This window comes from Morone saxatilis, unplaced genomic scaffold (genome assembly GCF_004916995.1).
Source record: "Morone saxatilis isolate NCDOM2014 unplaced genomic scaffold, NCSU_SB_2.0 Contig23, whole genome shotgun sequence".
Lineage (NCBI taxonomy): Eukaryota > Metazoa > Chordata > Actinopteri > Moronidae > Morone > Morone saxatilis.
The window spans coordinates 7,700,430-7,719,364 of NW_023339796.1; the positions used below are offsets into that span (position 1 = coordinate 7,700,430).

The 18,935-nt window shown below is 38.2% G+C and overlaps 2 protein-coding genes across 3 annotated transcripts in view; one reads left to right on the forward strand and one right to left on the reverse strand.

Moving 5' to 3' along the window:
- LOC118334470 (transcription factor E2F5-like) overlaps positions 1–4,184 on the forward strand; it is an 8,519-nt gene extending 4,335 nt beyond the window's left edge. Inside the window, exons 6-8 of the mRNA XM_035670386.1 lie at positions 1,744–1,881; positions 2,140–2,178; positions 2,665–4,184. Of these exons, the coding sequence (XP_035526279.1) occupies positions 1,744–1,881; positions 2,140–2,178; positions 2,665–2,741 (254 nt within the window). The 3' untranslated portion in view covers positions 2,742–4,184. The remainder of the gene's footprint in view (positions 1–1,743; positions 1,882–2,139; positions 2,179–2,664) is intronic.
- Positions 4,185–5,898: 1,714 nt separating this feature from the next.
- On the reverse strand, positions 5,899–13,419 carry ackr4a (atypical chemokine receptor 4a). 2 transcript variants are annotated; one of them, XM_035670850.1, is made up of 2 exons: positions 13,320–13,419; positions 5,899–8,237 (listed from the first exon to the last, which is right to left on the reverse strand). In XM_035670850.1, the coding sequence occupies exon 2, from the start codon at positions 8,220–8,222 to the stop codon at positions 7,122–7,124; it is 1,101 nt and encodes a 366-aa protein (XP_035526743.1). In that variant the 5' UTR covers positions 8,223–8,237; positions 13,320–13,419; the 3' UTR covers positions 5,899–7,121. The 2 variants fall into 2 exon arrangements, with proteins under 2 accessions (XP_035526743.1, XP_035526742.1); XM_035670849.1 differs by lacking the exon at positions 13,320–13,419 and adding an exon at positions 11,267–11,359.
- Between the last annotated feature and the right edge of the window lie 5,516 nt (positions 13,420–18,935).

The following is an 18,935-nucleotide window of genomic DNA, read 5'->3' on the forward strand; positions in this document are numbered from 1 at the left end:
AACAGTGAGAAGTTGATCATTGCTTTGAAAGGTTTGCTGTCTGTCAGCTGACTCAGATGTCAGATGACACATGACATGCAAGGACAGGAATCGTCTTTAAAAAAAGTCACTGCTTACATCTATAATACCAAATAGTCAGTGTGTGTACTAAGTCAGTTATAATGGTTTACTTATCTCATTGTGCAGTTATAATAAACCACAACCAATGCTTGTAGGCCCATAAGAAAAAATCTAAAAGTAGTCAGTTGTAAGACATTATCTAAAATACGCAAACGCAGACGATTGAGTGACTATTTTCATTACTAACATAAGACAAGAAATTATATGGATACAAAAGCAACCCTGTGACAAATTCCAAGACATTTGACATTTGACTTTGTAAACGCAGTTCTTCCCCTCTGAGGAACTGAATGACGAACAGTAAAAACCTCTTCATCAACCTTAACTTGTAAATGTTCGGTCTTATTTCTCCTGTATTGAATACTAAGAATAATTTGGCAGCGTGGGAACAAGTAAGATTTGTAGAAACAGCTCTGGTGTTAATCGTTGTGTTGAGACAGACCACAAGGTTCTTGTTTATATTTATGTGGAGTAATTCAGCCTAGTTAAGCCAATTGCAGGAGACCCAGAATTTGAAGCATTCAAATCTGTGGTTTGATCTCAACATGGTTTTGAGACATAATTGTAAAGAAAACAAAGTGATCCCAGAACAAGAGAACTGTAATTTACTTGCATAGACAATAAAAGGAACTGTCACATTTGTCCCACTGTAACAGATGTTGTGGAAGAGACATCTTGTATGTGCAGTATAACTCTCACGACACCCCACATTGCCCAGTTTCGTAGAGAACAGACTAAACCTTGAATTTTCTTGTGTGGGAGATTGCCAGGATGTGTGAAAAACAACTTCCTTATCGGGATCTAGGTTTTGTAAGACATCAATGAGTCATTTCCAGCTCTAAGTGTGAAATAATATTGGATAATATGCTTTCACATTGTTAAAGTTAAATCCAGTCTGACCTTCCTTCCAGAAAAAAAAGAGGAACTAACACAACAGTTTAGTACATATTACTAAACGGCACAATAATGGAAACAGTCTTTATGCTAAGCTAGGATAACTAGCTGCTGGAAGCTGGAAATTACACATAAACCATAGTGATATGGATGTGACGATGTAAAATAAAAAATATTGTATTTATCGTATAAGTTTATTGATGGAGTAAGGTTCGATACTGAACATACAGAATATAGACAGGCTGAATAACATGGGTTTGTTGTATTCTGCAAAACAAATCATTCATTAGCTGCCACAAGTATACCATCTGTTCAGAAAAAAACACTTTGAATTGAGTTGCAGTGACAGGAATTTCAATTCCATGGAAACGCTTGAGGGCTCAAGTAGGGCAGCAGTAGCTCAGTCTGTGGGGACTTGGCTTGGTAACAGGAGGGTGGCCGGTTCAAGTTAAACACAAACCACAGTAAAGGAGAGTGGACTGGTAGCTGGAGAGGTACCAGTCCAACTCATGGGCACTGCTGAGTTCCCCTTGCTGCCCAGCACTGTCTTCACAGTGTAGTAGGCATGACAGCATGACTGCGACAGCTCAGTGTAGAGGGTGCACAATGGGATTCAGCTCTTCTTTTAAAAACTCCTGCTGTGTTCTTCTAATCCTTGGTCCAGATACTTGCATCCTGTCATGTTGCCGGTTTAATTTAAGAGTATTGTCTGTCCCACGCTCCCTGCAGAGTGTCACTGTCAGTCAGCAGCAGTGTTGGAGCAGCAGCAGATGGACCTGGCGGGCCCAGAGTTCCAGTCTGTGCTGGACGTGAGCAGCTTGCTGAAGCTCAACGCTGCTGGAGACGTCATGAAGGACGACAGAGAGGGTAAGACACAGGGATGTGAACAGAGTCGCACTGAACGCAGTTTATTGTGTAATTACATCTAGCAGTAAAGCTTGCTGGTTTGCTTCACATTTGTTTCAGTTATGGTTCCGTGAAGGTTTTAAGAAAACAGCTGACTGATATTTTTAATATACTATTTCATTCAGTTTTGGTGGTTATGCATTGAGGTTACATGATCTATATAACAGTGAATGGTTCACTATACTGTGTGTAAGAGAAACATATTTAATTCTCTTGTAGGAGCTGTTGACCTGATTGATGAGCTAATGTCTACTGATGGTAAGCATCTCAACACCTGGCTTAACTAACTTTATACTTGAAAAACTCTGTCCACAAATATTTGCAGTTACTGTATATTTGAAAATATGATCAACAAAACTAACAGTCTACAGCCGTGCTAGCTGCTCTATGAGATTATACTCTGCTAATCACCGAATTCAGTAACTTTCAAGGTCTGGGAACCATAAAATGTACTGAAAAGAAATTATGGTGATCCATTTAAAAGATGCTGAGATATTTCCCAGGGTAAGTGAAAACTTCTGGTGGTGCTAAAAGATATATCAGTCCATCCTCTGAGCACCAGGTATCTGCTCCAAATTTTATGGCAATCCATTAAATAGTTTTTAAAAAGTAGTTGACCTGACTGATGTTGTCAAACCTAATGCTCTGCTGCTAGCACGGCTAAAGATCTATACCTAGTCTATCTATGTCATGTCTGTTCATGTTTTACAGTATTTTCTCTCCTGTTCTTCTCTCTTCATGCAGGCATAGACTACAGCTTCAACCTTGACGACAACGAGGGAGTGTGTGACCTGTTTGATGTGCAGATCCTCAATTACTGACGGCTAACAGCCCCTCTGCTGTACGCTTATACAAACTCGGGAAGCACTTTTTGCCTCTTAAGACGCTTCAAAGATACCATTTCCCATTTTTGTTACAATAACAGCTGATATTTAAACTTTCATCTTCAAAAGAAAAACCTTGACACACATTAGACTTCACAGATGTCTGCCAGACAACTTCACTGTATTATACTGGCCTTTTGATCTTAGCCTTTTGACATATATAAAGATGGATGATGTGTCTCCACTACTACTAAAAATATCCCAGATACGAGCGCTGCCGTCTTGCTCTGCTGAAGTCATTGGGAGAGTGTTTGTGCAGTAGAGATCGGGGTTGGATCTGAAATCAAGGTCCCACCCGGCCCGTCCCTTTTTATTAAATAAATAAAAATAATAATAATGATAATTAAAACCAAACTTAAAAAAAAGACACACATCAGCGCCATGAGAACAACCTAAAGTGACAGAAACCATCTTACGTCTATTTTGATTTTTTTGTTCTGCTAACATCTGCTAACATAGAGAGGGCAGAGTTTATGACCTGTACTGCAGCCAGCCACAAGGGGGCGATCAAGATGTCACATAGTCCACCTTTATATACAGCCTATGCTCTCAGCCAACACAAAACAAAAAGTGCCTGAATTACTTTACAATAAGATATTTATGTGCCCATCAGGTTTTTAGTGGTTTACTGGGTAAATACTACAACATTTCAGAGAAATGAGGTACCTGAATGGAAGTAAGCCGGAACACAAATCCTTCAGCCTCCTACTGCACTTTTGCATGTATGTATCTTTTGTATTTTTCCACATCCAGTGGAAAGCATGAGACTTGAAAAAACTGCTTTACTTTCTATGTGAACAGTTGGGAATGTGAGCTGATTCACAGTAACTCAGTAATAATTCAGTATTGGCTTCTTTCTAACATTTGATACAGGGTTGATGATTAGTTCAGGGTATGTAAGAAAGTAACTTTCTTCACATAGAAAGAATATTGTGTAAAAACATAACAAATTCCATAGTTATATTTCATAAAATGGCATATTGTATTTAATGAGTGAATGGTTTGGTTGCGTTTTGTAACCTTGTTCTCATGTGAAAATGCCAGAATGTTTTCTTTTCTAAATTATTGTGACACTGCCGTTTTAGGCCTCTTGAGTTATTGTTTTCTTTTTAAAAAGTCTTACAGTTATATATTTGAATAATTCATATTTTTTACTTAATTTTTAGAAAGAAAATCTTGGTTCAAGTTTGTTGAAACTGAAGCTGGTTGACTGCCTTAATCGTAATTTAAAAAGTGAATTAGCCATATTTCTGATTGGTAATATCAGATGTTAAGAGCCTTAAATGGCATTTTTGTATATTTATAGTTTTCTTTGATTACAAGAAGTCATGTTTTTGTTACATTTTGTTGTTTATTTGCACATTTTTGAAAGTTTTTCAATAAATGGATTTAATCTGGATTTACACACTTCATTTCTGACAAGTAATGACCATAGTTTAATGTAAAAATACAAAAGCAAATCACAGATTACTTCAACTCACGTTATGTAAGACCTGTTTGTTTGAGAGTTGTCAAGGATGTCTAAAACAGCAAAGAAGGCTGTGTTAATCACACATTATCTAACCGCTTCTCTCAGGTTTAAGGCATTTTTGAAATTTTTTTGGCTTAGTAAAATGTTTTGCTTCATTTAACAGATGGCAAACCTCAAATGGTTTCCACATGAGTCAGCACACGGTCCAGAGCATGACCTGCAGCATCACTTAATAAACCACTTGATTTGTACCAGCTGGCAGGGCAGCAAGACAAGTGAAGAAACAGTCAAATAAAAATGTTTTTATTTTTTCTAATCTATGAGGAACTTCCTGAATTACCATCAGGCAATTAACTCAATGCGTTTACATTTTGTCTGAGGGACAAAAATGCAAAACATTTAAACTATGTAGTGCTGTGTTTGTGTCTAATTTACAATGGAGACTGTTTTTATTCGATACTGTTGACACTCTGACGAAGCCCTCCAGTGGTCCTTGAACTTTTATCCACAAAGTCATGCAAGGAATTTGACTTATTCTTCACAGCTATAAAACATTGGCAATAATTGTGAAACATCCCAAATTCTCCTCTGCCTTAATATTCTACTTACAGGCTTTTTCAGAAATGTTTTTAACTGCATGGCATTGGAGCTTCTGCAAATAATACTAATCTACTCTTAAAAAGAACCAGTCCTATATATCAGACCTCAATTTTTAAATAAAATCATTGTTTTTCAACCGCTTTAAACTATTATTTTGATTTTTTTCCCCTCAGGATTGAGACTTAAACTCAGACAGTGGAAACGTTTCAGTCTTGGTATTATTAAATCTGTGCTGCATTCATCATGGTCGACCACAAAATATTACTCAGCAGACTGAAAAACTGTGTTTGACTCTGTGTTGAATTGGTTTGAATCCTATTTGAAGGACAGAGACTACTTTGTTGTGATCGGTAATTACACATCTGAGCGCACAAAACTGACATGGAGTTCCTCAAGACTCCATTCTTGGGCCTCTTACGTTCAACATCTACATGTTACCACTACATTATTTCGTTATACAACAACACAATATATCCAGACGACACACAGATTTATGTAACAATATCACCAGGTGACTATGGTCCCATACAAGCACTTAGTGCAACAAATCAATGTTTGGACAAAATGTCCTCCAGTTGAACAAAAATAAAACAGAAACCTATTTCTGTTCTGCATATCTTACAATTTCCCTCTTCTCTAAAGCACTTTGAACTGCCCTGACATTGAATGGTGCTGTACAAATAGCCTTTTGAGTAAGGCGATGTAACTAATTTACAAAGGGAAAAATCATCATAATAAAATAACATAAATCCAATTGCCAACTATCAAGAGATATATCATCACCTCTTAAAAAGGCTACAAGAAGTTGCTTTTCAATCTGTTGTGCAGACTTTGCTACCTGCTAATAAATAAAATGAATGTGTGCAGTAAATGTGTCTCAGATGTTTTGAGGAATTCAGGAAACAACAAAGCTGTAGCTTGTCCTGATAAAAGGGAGGTAAATCCCACTGGATAAAGACTTGGCATAAGACTCTGCAAGCAACACATTACAAGTGCAAGAAAACTCTCCGCTGGATGGTTTGATATGTGTTATCTTTTTATTTTCAAGAAATAAAGGGGTATTTTGAGCAATAAAGTAATAAAATACATGATCAGAAAGTACATAGTTCGACTAAAACAATATTAAAAGAGCAGTGCGGGCATGTGTCGTGCACCTGGTTTATAGCAGATGAACTACAAATTCCTACACATCTTAAGTAATTAGTATTTACTTAAGTTGAGTACAGTACACTTTAAGCAAGCATTATTTTAAACAAGCAGTTCGTTGTTCTCCAGACATTTCAGCTCTTTCATAGTTTCACTTCTATTTCACTGTATCATGTATAATGAGGAGTATCAAGTTCAAACATTAATCTTATCTGTACTTTGTACCGTGTGGGCAGCTGGTGTTGAATGTTTCCTGTGAAATTCCGGAGAAATATCGGTTCCCTCATATGTAAACAACATTTAAGCTTGTGAGCTGTCTTGCGAAGGGTGTTTTTGATGTGGTTGGCTCACTGGAAAGACCCTGCTACACTAAATGTAATGAAACCCTGATTAGTAACCCTGGTAACACCTGTGTTTACCTTATTTCATGTCAAAATGGCTGCTGTGAGTCACATTCATGTCTCCCACAGGATGAGTTACAGTCGGTCGGTCTACTTATAAACTGCAAAACAACATTCCCATCAGCCTCTGCTCTACTTTGTGTTTAGTGCTAATTAATAAATGCTACCATGCTCACACACAAACCTAAGATGGTGGTAAACACCGTAAACATCATACACTGTGAGCATTAGCATTTAGCTCAAAGCACAGCAGCTGTCTCCCAGAGCTGCTGGCACGGCTCTACACTCTTAGTGTTGTTTCATTTCAAGTTCAAAGGGTTTACTGTCATGTCTACTATACTCTACTGTTACAATGAAATATTACTTCTTCGAGACCAGGGTATAAAACCTGATAAAACACTGTTTTTTGTTTTTGATTGACAGTATATGCAGAGACATATGAAAGAGTATATTTTGATTAAACAAGTTTTTTAATTAACTGGAGGAGGGGAAATACTACTATAATAACCTCCTGTTTTTGGTGTGCAGGGAATTTAGTGTTAAAACATCTGTGAAATTCAACTTAATGATTTCCACACACGCTCCTACAGCTGCTGTGTTCTCAAAAACAGACATCCCATAGTACTTTTATCAGCTCTTCTACTAAATACTACTAAATAAGTTTCGTACAGTTTGTTAGTATGACGCACTGGCGCTGGTTCACACTGAGAATGTGTTTGTGTCTTGGGATACGTTGTGGGAGTTAAATGACATGTCCACCCCTTCCTCCTCTGCAGGATTTTCCCTCCTCTGTCTTCTCTTCTCGCCAAACTTCTTGGCCACTTTCATCATGTGCTGCCTGAAGGAGGACCCCATGAAAGCATAGAGGATGGGGTTGAGGCAGCAGTGAGTGAGGGCCAAGCTCTCAGTCACCTGAGCCGCCTGATCCAACACTTTACTCGTCCCACAGTGGGTCACTAAGACGTAGACCGAGTCCATCGCTCGATAGACCTTCAGTACGTTATAAGGCAGTTGAGTGACCACAAACACCCCCACTACTATCAGGAGAACTCGTAGAGCTTTCCACTTCTTGCCTCTGCTCTCAACAGGGAGGCCCCTCAGTGCGCGACCCACACTCCAGTAACAGATCACCATAACCAGGAGAGGAAGCAGGAATCCCAGCAGCACCTCTGTCATCTCCAGCACAGCTTTCCCCCCTCCAGCCATTGATGGAGGGTAGATAGCCAGACAGACGCTCCTGTTAGACGCCCATCTCACCTCTGAGAGTATCAAATCAGGAAGACCGAGGATAACCGCTGTCGCCCAAACAACTAAACACATCTTCCAACAGTGTCTCCTGGTGAATATCCTCTGCAGCCACCCTGTCTGGTCTCTACCTTGGGCCCTGGCTAATGCTAAGTAACGATCAAGGCTGATGCAGGCCAGCAGCAGCATGCAGCAGGTGAAGTTGACTGTGTAGCAGGCTGACACAATCTTACAGACGAACTCACCCAGCTGCCAGCCCTTCGCCGCATCGGCAGCCCAGAAAGGCAGCGTGAAGAGCAGGAGCAGGTCGGCCACAGCCAGGTGGGTCAGGAAGGTGTCCGTCATGGTCTTGAGGCGTTTGTGGTAGGCGTACACAGCCACGACTAAGGCGTTTCCTGCCAGTCCCACCACCAGACACACAGAATACATGATAGGGAGGAAGCCGGCTGCGAAGGAACGGACGTCACCTTTCTCACAGAGGGCGGGGTAGTCCTCATAGCTGAAGTTGAAGCTGATGTTTTCATGGTAAAAGTAGTCCTCCCCTGAGACATCCATGATTATCAGGTGAAACTGTGAAGGAGGACATTTTTAATTAATTGGCTGTGGGCTTTAACAACGTACATAGTCGTGGAAAGTAACTAAGTACATTTACTCAGGTACTGCACTTAAAAGTCACAGTGAAATGGCATATTTAGCTTCTGTAATGTGACATTAAATGAGATACGGTATCTGTGATAGGATTGTGAAAAAACTGACAATACCGAGCTACACAGTAGAGGACTGCATTGGGATTGGGATCCCGAGGGACCCAACACAAATCTCTTGGGAACAGCCGGTTTTGACTTTGCTGGAGCAGAAAAATAACCTGCGGTTCGAAGGATTTACTTTGCATGCACCCACCAGAAGGATAAAGACGGAGTCAACTAATTAAGTTGAAAAGAAGATTAATGCGGGTTTTTCCAACAGCAAAGTCTGTCTCAGTTGTTTCTGACACAGTAACATAACGCCTTCTCACCACCAAATCACATTTGATTAGACATATTTATGTTTAATAAGAGTCATCAAAAGTAAACATATTTAACATGTAAGAGATGAAGAATGAACACAAACACAGAACCTGGAAAATGTATTTTCCATCTCACTGTGTCTTTAATCATTACAAACTCAGTTGGAGCAACAATATGTTCACATTTAAAGTTTGTTGGCAGAGAAAATATCTTTAATCAAAGAGGAACAACAAATGTAAAATTACCAGATATCATGAGCAGCTGTGTCTGGATTTAATACTCTCATTACAGAGCTTTCATATATGAGCTGTCTTTAGATTTACAGCTGCACTGTAACTAGACGTGCTCCAAAACACGAAAATGCTCTTTGTGGGGAAAAAATAAACCTCTAGTTTGGGCAAAAACATTTAAAGGAGAACGTATGCAAATAATTTTCTGATCGTAGGCTTATTACTGTGCTGCGATAACATCAATGTCAACATCCTGTGTGGACATCTGAACAGTGTCTTAACCTGAACTGTTGCTCCCTGTTGTACCTTCACTGAGATAAATATGTTTACTCTGCCTCTCTGCTGTGTGATAAGTGCAAAGGGCAGAGAAAGATACCGTTTAGTGCAGATAGTATAAACTATCAAAGTTCCCTGAAGATTGCCCTGCTGAAATTCCTCCTCTGTATAAATAAACACTCTGAGGATGAAGGACACCTCCCACATATGGAATCATTTATTTTTAAAGTAGTGAGAACCACCTGCTTTGACCTTTAAAGGACCAGTGTGTAGCATTTAGTTTTAGTCTGTATTTGATGACCTGGGAATGAGAACGGGCTGTGAAGTGTGTAGGAGAAACTACGGTGGCTGCCAAACTCCCCAAAAAGGCAAAGGATCCTACAGCCAGTGTTTGTTTTGTCTGTTCTGGCTGTTCAACAACTACAACATTGTTGGAGCCAGCGGAGTGACGTATTGCGAGTTCAGCTGCTCTCAATGGCTGCGCAGTTTCGACTCGTCTGTAGCAGGAAACAATGGCGGCTTGCCTGATCTCATATTACAGCTAAGCAGTATACATATAAATATGTTTCTGAAACGATTTTAGGTGAGAAATTGGTCAACACAGTAACAGAATCTTGATTTATATTTGATCAGCACTGCCTAGTTTGACAGTGTCTAGTGTGATTAGTGTGCTGAGCTGGAAGAACTCACAGAGAATGACCTGTCAATTATAAGGTAGCCACGCTCTAAAGCATACACGGCATTATTGGCTATTTTACTTTAAATTGGACCATCATTTACTAAATGAACATCATGCTGTATGGAAGAGAACTTGAAACCAGAGATAGAGACCACTACTGAGCTTTACTGAGCTCATGAATCAAGTGAGAAGTCAGGTAATTTCTCCATAAGACTGTATGATATCGGTGTGTTATTGCAGCTAGTGGAGCGCCCCCTGCTGGGCTTTACACAGAACGCAGGTTTAAGACATTTCCACACTGGTTTCACTTCACAGACCCGGAAGCTCTGTCCATTAAATATATTGTCAATGATATGAACAGCTCATTCTAAGGTAACAAAAACACAACGATTCCTATATTCAGGTGAGTATACACAAATGTAAACAAACCTATTTATATTATATTCCATTTCTGACAATAGAGCCTCCTAAATGTTAAACACTGGACCTTTAATGCACAAGCAATATTGCATATTGATGTGATATATAATAGTATAATAGACATTTTTATACACTTAATACTTTTAATACTATAAGCTACATTTTCCTGATTAGAATTACATACTTTTACTTAAGTAACATTTTCAAAATGTGGTACTCTTTTCAAAAGTAATGTTATTACTTTATTTAATACTCCTTGCCAACAGTAATTAGTTACACTACAACTTAGATTACTTTTCTGCTACTTGCCCTACAAAACTAATTGTAATGTAATTGTGTCCCTTCTCCCCAAAACGCAGACTTACTTCCAGGTTTATTTGTTAAAAGTAATGGGAAGATTTCCAGCTGCTGAACGTCAGTATTTGCTTCTTCCAAACTAGTTTCCTCCATGATTACAAACATTAATCCAAAGATGTGATTGCAGGATATTAGATAATTATAATAATATATAATAATACTAGTAGAGGGGCAACAAAAGTGATGTTATAACTAGGTTTCTTGGGGGTAACTGTAATATTATTCTTGAAATTTATTAGTAATGAGTTACACCACTAGTTACTGAACAGTAAAATAATTACTGTAATATTATTAATAATAATGAGTTACTGCCCCACATTGACGGTTTTAGTATCTGAATACTTCCTCCACCACTAATGATCGTATTCTCAAATAACAGAATGCATACGCAAATACCAACAGTATAAATTCTTCTTAAATTCCCACATTATTCCCACATCATTCCTCACCTTCACATCTGGTTCCCTGCCTACATGTCAGTGGGTTAAATCCTGCACTGACACAAAGTTAGCGCACAGTTGCTGTAACATTGTGAAGAATCTCACTGTACGTTACTAAAAAAGACAGATTAAAGGTTACACTGTATCTGCGCAATGTTTGATAGACACTGAGGGTGTTTTATCCACCTACCTGTCCCGGTTAGTGGCGCCACAGAAGCTGCAAAGCTCCTTTTTGACTCCTGACTACGTGCTGTGTGCAGGGTCGGGCTGAGAGGGTGCGTTTGATTTTTACACCCGCGCAGAACAAGTGGGTGGACAGTAAAAAAAAACCCCAACATGCTTTATCAGACTGAGCTCAGTGCGGAGATACTGTTAGACTTAGTATTTGCAAAAAAGAGAGAGCCTAAATACCACGGAAAAACTATGATTGCCTCAAGGGAACATTTCCATTTGATTGAGACCTTTTACTGAGAGGTTATTCTGACTCTGCAGCAAGGAAGTACAAAGATTTATTACTAGAAAACAAACATTTAATGCTTAAAAAAGGACACCTATGAGTGTTAAAGCTTATATAATTTGATTATAATTACTCATGCATTCATGTAAAAGCAGGATTGTACTGTTGTAGTTGGTTGATATGTAGCTCGCCTATTGTATAGAACTGAAACTAATGACTATTTTCGTTATGGATTCATTTGCTGATTGTTTTCTCCATTAATCGATTAATTGTTTGGTTTGTAAAACTTCAGAAAATAGAGAGAAATGCTGTCATAATTACCCCAAAGTGTCCAAAACGTGTATGTCCTGCTATAATGTATCTAATGTATGGTAAAACACATTTTACAAGCTCTTCATAAAGTTTGTGTGTAAAGATCTTTATTTGTAAAGTAGTAAAAGCTGTCAAATACGTCTAGTTAAGTAGAAAGTAACATATTACTGTCTCAAATGTAGTAAAGAATAAAGACTCAAGTAAAGTACCTCAAACTTTTACTTAAATACAGTATTTGACTCCATGTAGTTAGTTACCTTCCACCACTGGACCCAATCAAGGAAAAAATGGTAAAATGTAAAACATCTGTATAACGCACTCACCCTGAAAACATCTTAATTTTCCTTCCTGAAGTCTAACGTGTATTTGTGTCATTACCACAAAGAATACTCAACATTTATTTTTACAACAATATTAACCTTAAGTGGGCCTGTATTTACTCAAGTAGGTTACTGTACTGTAGGCAGGTTCATATTAATAATACAAAACATAGTCAATAAATAAATAATTATGTATTATTATAAAGATAAGACTTTAGGCCGTACTGCATTATAACTTCTTTTTTTTTTCTTTTGTTTGTATTCTATGTTGATTTCGATGCTAACACTTTTTTACTTTTACTTTAAGCTACTACGAGAAATTTTGGTTATGAAACAGTTTCAGTTTATTACTGATGCCTCTATATGACCAACGTAAACACACAAGACCATCAGAGAGAAGACTGTCTGTTTCTATAGAGTTAATTTAATGCCTGTTGGGTCGGATTCACCTTGAAATCAATGAAACGAGGCAGTAGAAACCCTTTTGTCCACAGGGGCCGCCAGATTCAACACAAAATGAAAGCTCCTTGTTGCTACTTCAATTAAGATTTTATAGTATTTCTACACTGTAACAGGTCGTATACAGACCAAACAACATTATCAATAGGAGAAAGCAGTCACTGCTAGTTAAGTTCATTGCTTTGAGGTAATAACCAAACACTCAGATGTGTATATCAGCATTTATATCCACTCAGATCTTCTCTCATCTGGACTGTGGTAGCAGCACAATAAGAGAACAGATGCACTTTAGCAAGAAAATCAACCTGACACAATAAAAGGAGGAAGACTGAGCCTTTGAAGTTTAAAACATTTTCCTTTTTTCTTCTGGAAAGTTTCTTTTTTTTCCTCCTGTAAAATATACTAGTTCAAGCTTTGATCATTTGTAACATAACAGATGCCTACATACAGCACATAATAAAACCTATTCTGGAAAAATACTCACCAGATGAGGGTCAAATAGTCTTTTCCCCTTGTTATTTGTTTAAATTTAAATCTACTGGGAATACTAGATTGACAGGTGCCCTAAAACAAACATTCAATCAAATATGAAATCACACATACCTTGTAAATGTCACCATATTAAAGGATTATAGGATTTGACTCCTGTCTGTAATGTGAATACGCCCAATAATCAGTTCAGAAACCAGACTTACCGTCAGTCAGTGCTTGGTTTCTCTGGCTAGAGTCGGGAATCAGTCCAGTTTGAAATCCGGCTGAGTCTTATAGCTCCACACACTATAAACACTCTTCTAAGAAGGATGACTCAGAGAGAGAGAGAAAGAAAGAAGTGACAACAGACAGAAACCAAGTCACAAGTAAACCATCCGTCTGAGGTGATTTTTTCATTTTTTTTGTTGTTTTTTAAACATGCACGAACATTGAACACTGAGTCAAAAGCAGATGACACAAACAATAAGTCATCACTCATGACCAGTTACCTAAAGTTCAGCTTGCACTGTGGCAAACTTTGAAGACACTGATGATGTTAAGCTAATAATAAATATGAAATATTAAAGTCATTACTCAGTAGTGAAGGATTTGTTGCACAGACCTGTGCTGTCTTCACTGTAATTTAATTTTACATCCACACCCATCTTAAGAAACCCTCTGGCGGCTAAAACCATGAGGAATGTGGAAGATTACCTTTCGATTTTAATCCACCAAGATTTGGCAGAGACACGTTTCTTTAAAAAAAAAATAGCTTCCTTCTTGTGTTCTGTGTTCTTTCAGAGGTCAACAAGCTGCATCCTCTGATCAACAGAGACAATTTGATGCATGTGCACAGAAAAGTGCAGAACTTTCAAGTTTATATTAGTATCTGTGTTATTCTTCTGCTGGTGATAATTTGAATTCAGACTAACTGGAAAGAGCTTCATCATCAGTGTAAGAAACATACATGTATGATTAACAAAGCTATGGATGCTGTTTATATAACAGACACAATAAAGAAAAACATGTTTAAGAAATTAATCTAAGGTGGCATTAACTTACTAGGGGGGCCTGAGGGCAACTAATAGCTGGTGGCCTCCCTTACATAATGTTTTCAAACTGCTTGCTGGCTGTCATTTTATATTTAGGCCTACAGTACACACACAAGAGTAGAATTGATCTTCTAATCTAACTCTCAGCGAAAAAATTAATAATTCCCCCAAAAGGTCAAACTGTTCCTTTAAATGTGAATCTGGAGCCAGGAGATTAGCTTATTTTAGCATAAAGACTGTAAGTAAGGGGAAAATAGCCAGGCTCTCTCTAAAATTAAGAAACAAAACCTTTAAAGCTCAATAATGAGCACATTACATCTAATTTGTTTAAAACGTGTATAAACTGAAGTGTAATTAGAAAGTTTTAGAGCTTGCTAGCTGTCAGTTAGCAAACAGCTGAGACAACTTTTGATGAATGGTGTAAATTTCTGTGTTCACCAAAGTTGAACTCAACTCAACCAATCTCATCTGTGCAAGATGAAAACCTACGCACATTAGTCATATGCAACATGTAAGTACAAAACTGAAACACAACATTTTGAAATAGGAGATCCTCTTCATGTCACAACCTCAGACAAATGATGGATAAACACTTAAAATAGAAACGGCTTACTTTTCAATATTTTTTCAGTGGCTTTTTTATTTGATGTGTAAAAACAGAGCACTGTGGCAAAAAACTGGTTCCACTGATTTATAACCACTCATAATGTTTTATATAATAGACTAACCATAAGAAAAAATGCATTGTTATCACATGATACAGCACAGGAGAGAGTGATCTTTACTACTGGCCCTACTAGCATTTTAGCATGGTGTGTATGTATATATATTTGTATATATGTAAGTATACAATGCAAACTTCATGCAGTCAACAAAATAAATCTCTTACAATAAACAGTTTGTTTGAATAAAGTATGCAAGTTTTCATGTCGTCCTCAGTTCTCAGATCTTCATCCTTCTTCCTCTGATCGCTGACAGAAACAAAGCAGAAAAGTCACTGAAGGGGAGGATAAATATATCCAGCAGTGGAAAATAAATAGAAAATATTGTAAATGAAATGGCAATAAGCTATGAACTCCTGTGGCTTTGAGTGCACAGGTGAGTCTTGTATTTGAGTTCACGATTGGTTTACTTACACAATAGTTCACATTTTTATCATGGTAATAAAATAACAGCCTGGTGTCCTGCTCGATATCTGTGGAACAAAAACAAATCCAACATATGAACTCATCGTATATTCATTTCCTTCCTGAAAAAAATCAAACCCTGTATTTGTGTTCACATGAGAGAGAAGCTCTTACTTGGGACGATGGTTTTGTGGATTTGGTTTCTTTTCGCGCTGTGACGTCTGTAAAATACAAAAAGAGAATCTCAGAGGCAGCTGTTGTACACACAGGTAAATAAACATTAAAGCTGCAGTAGGTAACTTTTATCAAAAAAACTTTTTTGTTATATTTGTTGAAACCTTCACTATATCTTGACAGTAGAACATGAGAGTAATCCCTGAAAAAATCTGTTTCCTCTGTCTCCTCCTTGTGTTCCTAATGGGATTTGCGGCACCCCATCCCATCCCACCACAATATGCACCTTCACAGCTTCTTCAGTCCCACCGTCTTCAGCCACCGCCTTCACTGACTCCCAAGATGGACAATCTGGTCGCCGTTTTTTTTTTCCGCTCGTCGTCCTTGCACCTGTCAGCTTCATCCCATTCGCCTGTTCCATCGTTAGAATTATTGTACCTACACGAAATCGGTTTGGTCACTTCCGGCAAATCCCATCCAAATCAGGAATGTCCCCAGAGCCATACTCGGGGTGTTCCCTCTGCATCCGAGCCACCTCCGATGCTTCCAGGCAGGGAATCCCAGATAACGTCACTAAACTCTTCGTCAGATGGTCTTCTCGAGCATATCTCATGTACATTCGTAACGACCTAAACCATATCGAAAATGCTTACGAGTCGAACCAAAGTCTTTTTGGGGGCTCTCTACAAGAGATACAAAGAGACGGCTCCCCCACTCAAAGTCTCACAACCCATTCAGTTCCCTTTTACCATCTCGCCGGACCTCTTCGTCCATTCTTCCATCCCCCAACAAACCCACCCTTCTTCCATTTGTTCATCCCCCACCCTTCCTTCCGATACCCCTTTATACCTCAACCTTCATCCCTGAACTCTCATCCCTGAACTCTCATCCCTGAACTCTCATCCCTGAACTCTCATCCCTTCATCCCTTCATCCCTCATCCCTTTATCCCTCAACCCTTTCCCGATCCATTCATCCCTCCTACAGTACACCACATTGGTTTACATTTATTCATTACGTGCAATAAACCTTTCTAAATTCCATACGTTCATTGGCGTAGTCTTTGTTAGTCAAAGTTGTTTTTCATAATGTAGGTTAAATAAGGTAAAGCAGAATTTAGTCTTACCGGAGGATTTGGTCTACATCGTCCTTTTTTCCAACTACAGTTTGGTCCTTTTTTTCCATTCAGTTGTCTGTGGTGCACAGTTCCTTCTTCGGCCTGTTAGAAAATGAGGATAACTGATGCAGTGACACTTAACGCCCCCCTATTTAGTATTTACACACAGTATATAATTTTAAAAAAAAAATGGATTATAACACAATATAATGTGGTTGTGTTTATTAATGTATTTGTCAGCAACTATAACTCCTAAATTCCTGTGAACACCCATGGACTTGCGAGATCAGGTGAGAGATATATATATTTGAGTTATATCAGACTGACTTTGGTAAGAATCTGACTACATTATATGGTTCGACAACGACTTCCGAAGATGGTTCTGTGTAACAAACATCTGGTGCAGTCAGGTTACCATTAGGGGAGGCTGTCGTATAAACAGATAATGAATGATAATATAGTAAAACAGTTATTATAATCTCGGATATAGCCTCGGACCAATAGTAAAGCTCTGGCGCCCCCTGGTGGCGATCCAGACCCCCAGGTTTTGAGGACCACTGATCTATGTGACCTCAAACTACAAACAGAACAAAAGCATTGTGTTTTGTCTTTCTCAGTAAAAACAGGATTGACATTAAGACCTAAACATTGCATCAGAAAACGCAGTTTAAATCAAGAACCAGCAGCGGGTCTTCTTACCAGAGGATTCGGTTGTTGTTGATCATCTGTCACCAGAGTGGCTGCATCAGTAGAAGTGAAGGTTGTGATGAGCAGGAAAACCTGCAGACTCAACAGGACCAGCAGCACAGTTCTGTCCATGGCTGATGAACAGTTTGATAGAGCTGCACACACGTTTTTATATACTCACTGCCTAACAATTAGTTCAAAGTGGACAAAGAGGAGGCAGTTAGGAGGGCGTATGCAGATGGTGTATACACAATCCTATCTGAGGTGGTCTCTCTCTCTTTATCTGCTTCCTTCCCCTGCAGTACCTCCTTGATCATATCAGTAAAAATATGCAGACAGATTTACAGAAAGTTCCATCTGATAACTTGCTTGCTGGAAAAATGCTTGAAGCTCATGCACCCAAACTGCACTGAAATAAAAAGTCTTGGTTGAAGAAGTTTGTACTGAACGATGCAAATCCCAAACTTAACAAATCATCTTACATCACGTATACTAAAGTATATCTTCTTCTTCAGTGGACCACCGCAGACAGCTGGAATCAGTGTTAACCAGTATTCAGAAGAGCCTAAACTACACACAATCTTTACTCAAGTAGAAGTACAGATACTTGAGTAGTATAATAAGACGTACTGTTTCAACTTCTTTATTCAAGTAAAAGTGAAAAGGCACAGATTTTGGTATTTTCTCAAAAGTATAAAGGAAGAAGAACTCTGTTGGTTCCTCTGAGCTGTTTCTGAACTGAAACTTCACACAGGGTCGAGTCTCCCTCTCTTGTCTGTTTCGTCTTGTTACATCTGTCACTTTATTATCTTGAAGTTAGAAAGGCAAGAATAATAATTATAACAATTCAACTCAAATGCATTCAAACTAAAGTAATGAGCCTGTTCTAAGACTATTAGGAGCAGAAAGTACATATATTTGTGTAATTTGTTGCCAGAAAAAAAACTACTCAAGTAAAGTACAGAAACCTAAAATTAAACCACTTAAGTAGAGTAACAAAGTATTTGTACTTTATTACGTGGTTTTACTGCACAGATCCCAGTTCAACTGTGGGAAAGCAGTTAACATGTTAAACCAGCATTACCAGAATTTAGATTGAACTGTGAGTTTTGTTGTTTTGTCAGAAAGTTATCCCGCGAATAAAATCTATGATGGAACCCTAAAAGATGATGCACTCCTTATGTATTATTTAACTATTTTAACCTACCTTTGACAAAACTACATGATCTTAGATGTTAATGTTTCTTCAGTTGCTTCCTTTGATACTAATAAGTTTATAATAATTCCAATCATGATTTTATTGGCAGCGATGGACAGTGGAACAGGCACACAGTCAGCATTTCAAAAAGCGATGAATGGTTGAGCTTTATTTAAAAATTACAATTGCGTTTGTTTTTTAAAATGGGAGCACATGCAGTGTATTGAATATAATATGTAGTCATTGAGAGGATGTGTTCTATGTTACTTGCTCTAAAATATTAGCATAAAATATGATACAAAGACTTTATATTCACAATTGCAAATGGAAGAGGCAAAAAATAACAGCTTTCTTGAAGAGAAGATGTCGTTACTGTAGCGTTTTCATGTCTTCAGTTCTCTTTGTTTTTTGGTTCCTGAAAATCCACCGGAAAAGAAAAAAAAGAAAAAAAACAAAAGCTCACTGAGACATGAACAGGGCCAGAAA

Coding starts and splice junctions, on each gene's coding strand:
- ackr4a (XM_035670850.1), bottom strand. CDS start 8,222: ATGGATGTCTCAGGGGAGGACTACTTTTACCATGAAAACATCAGCTTC.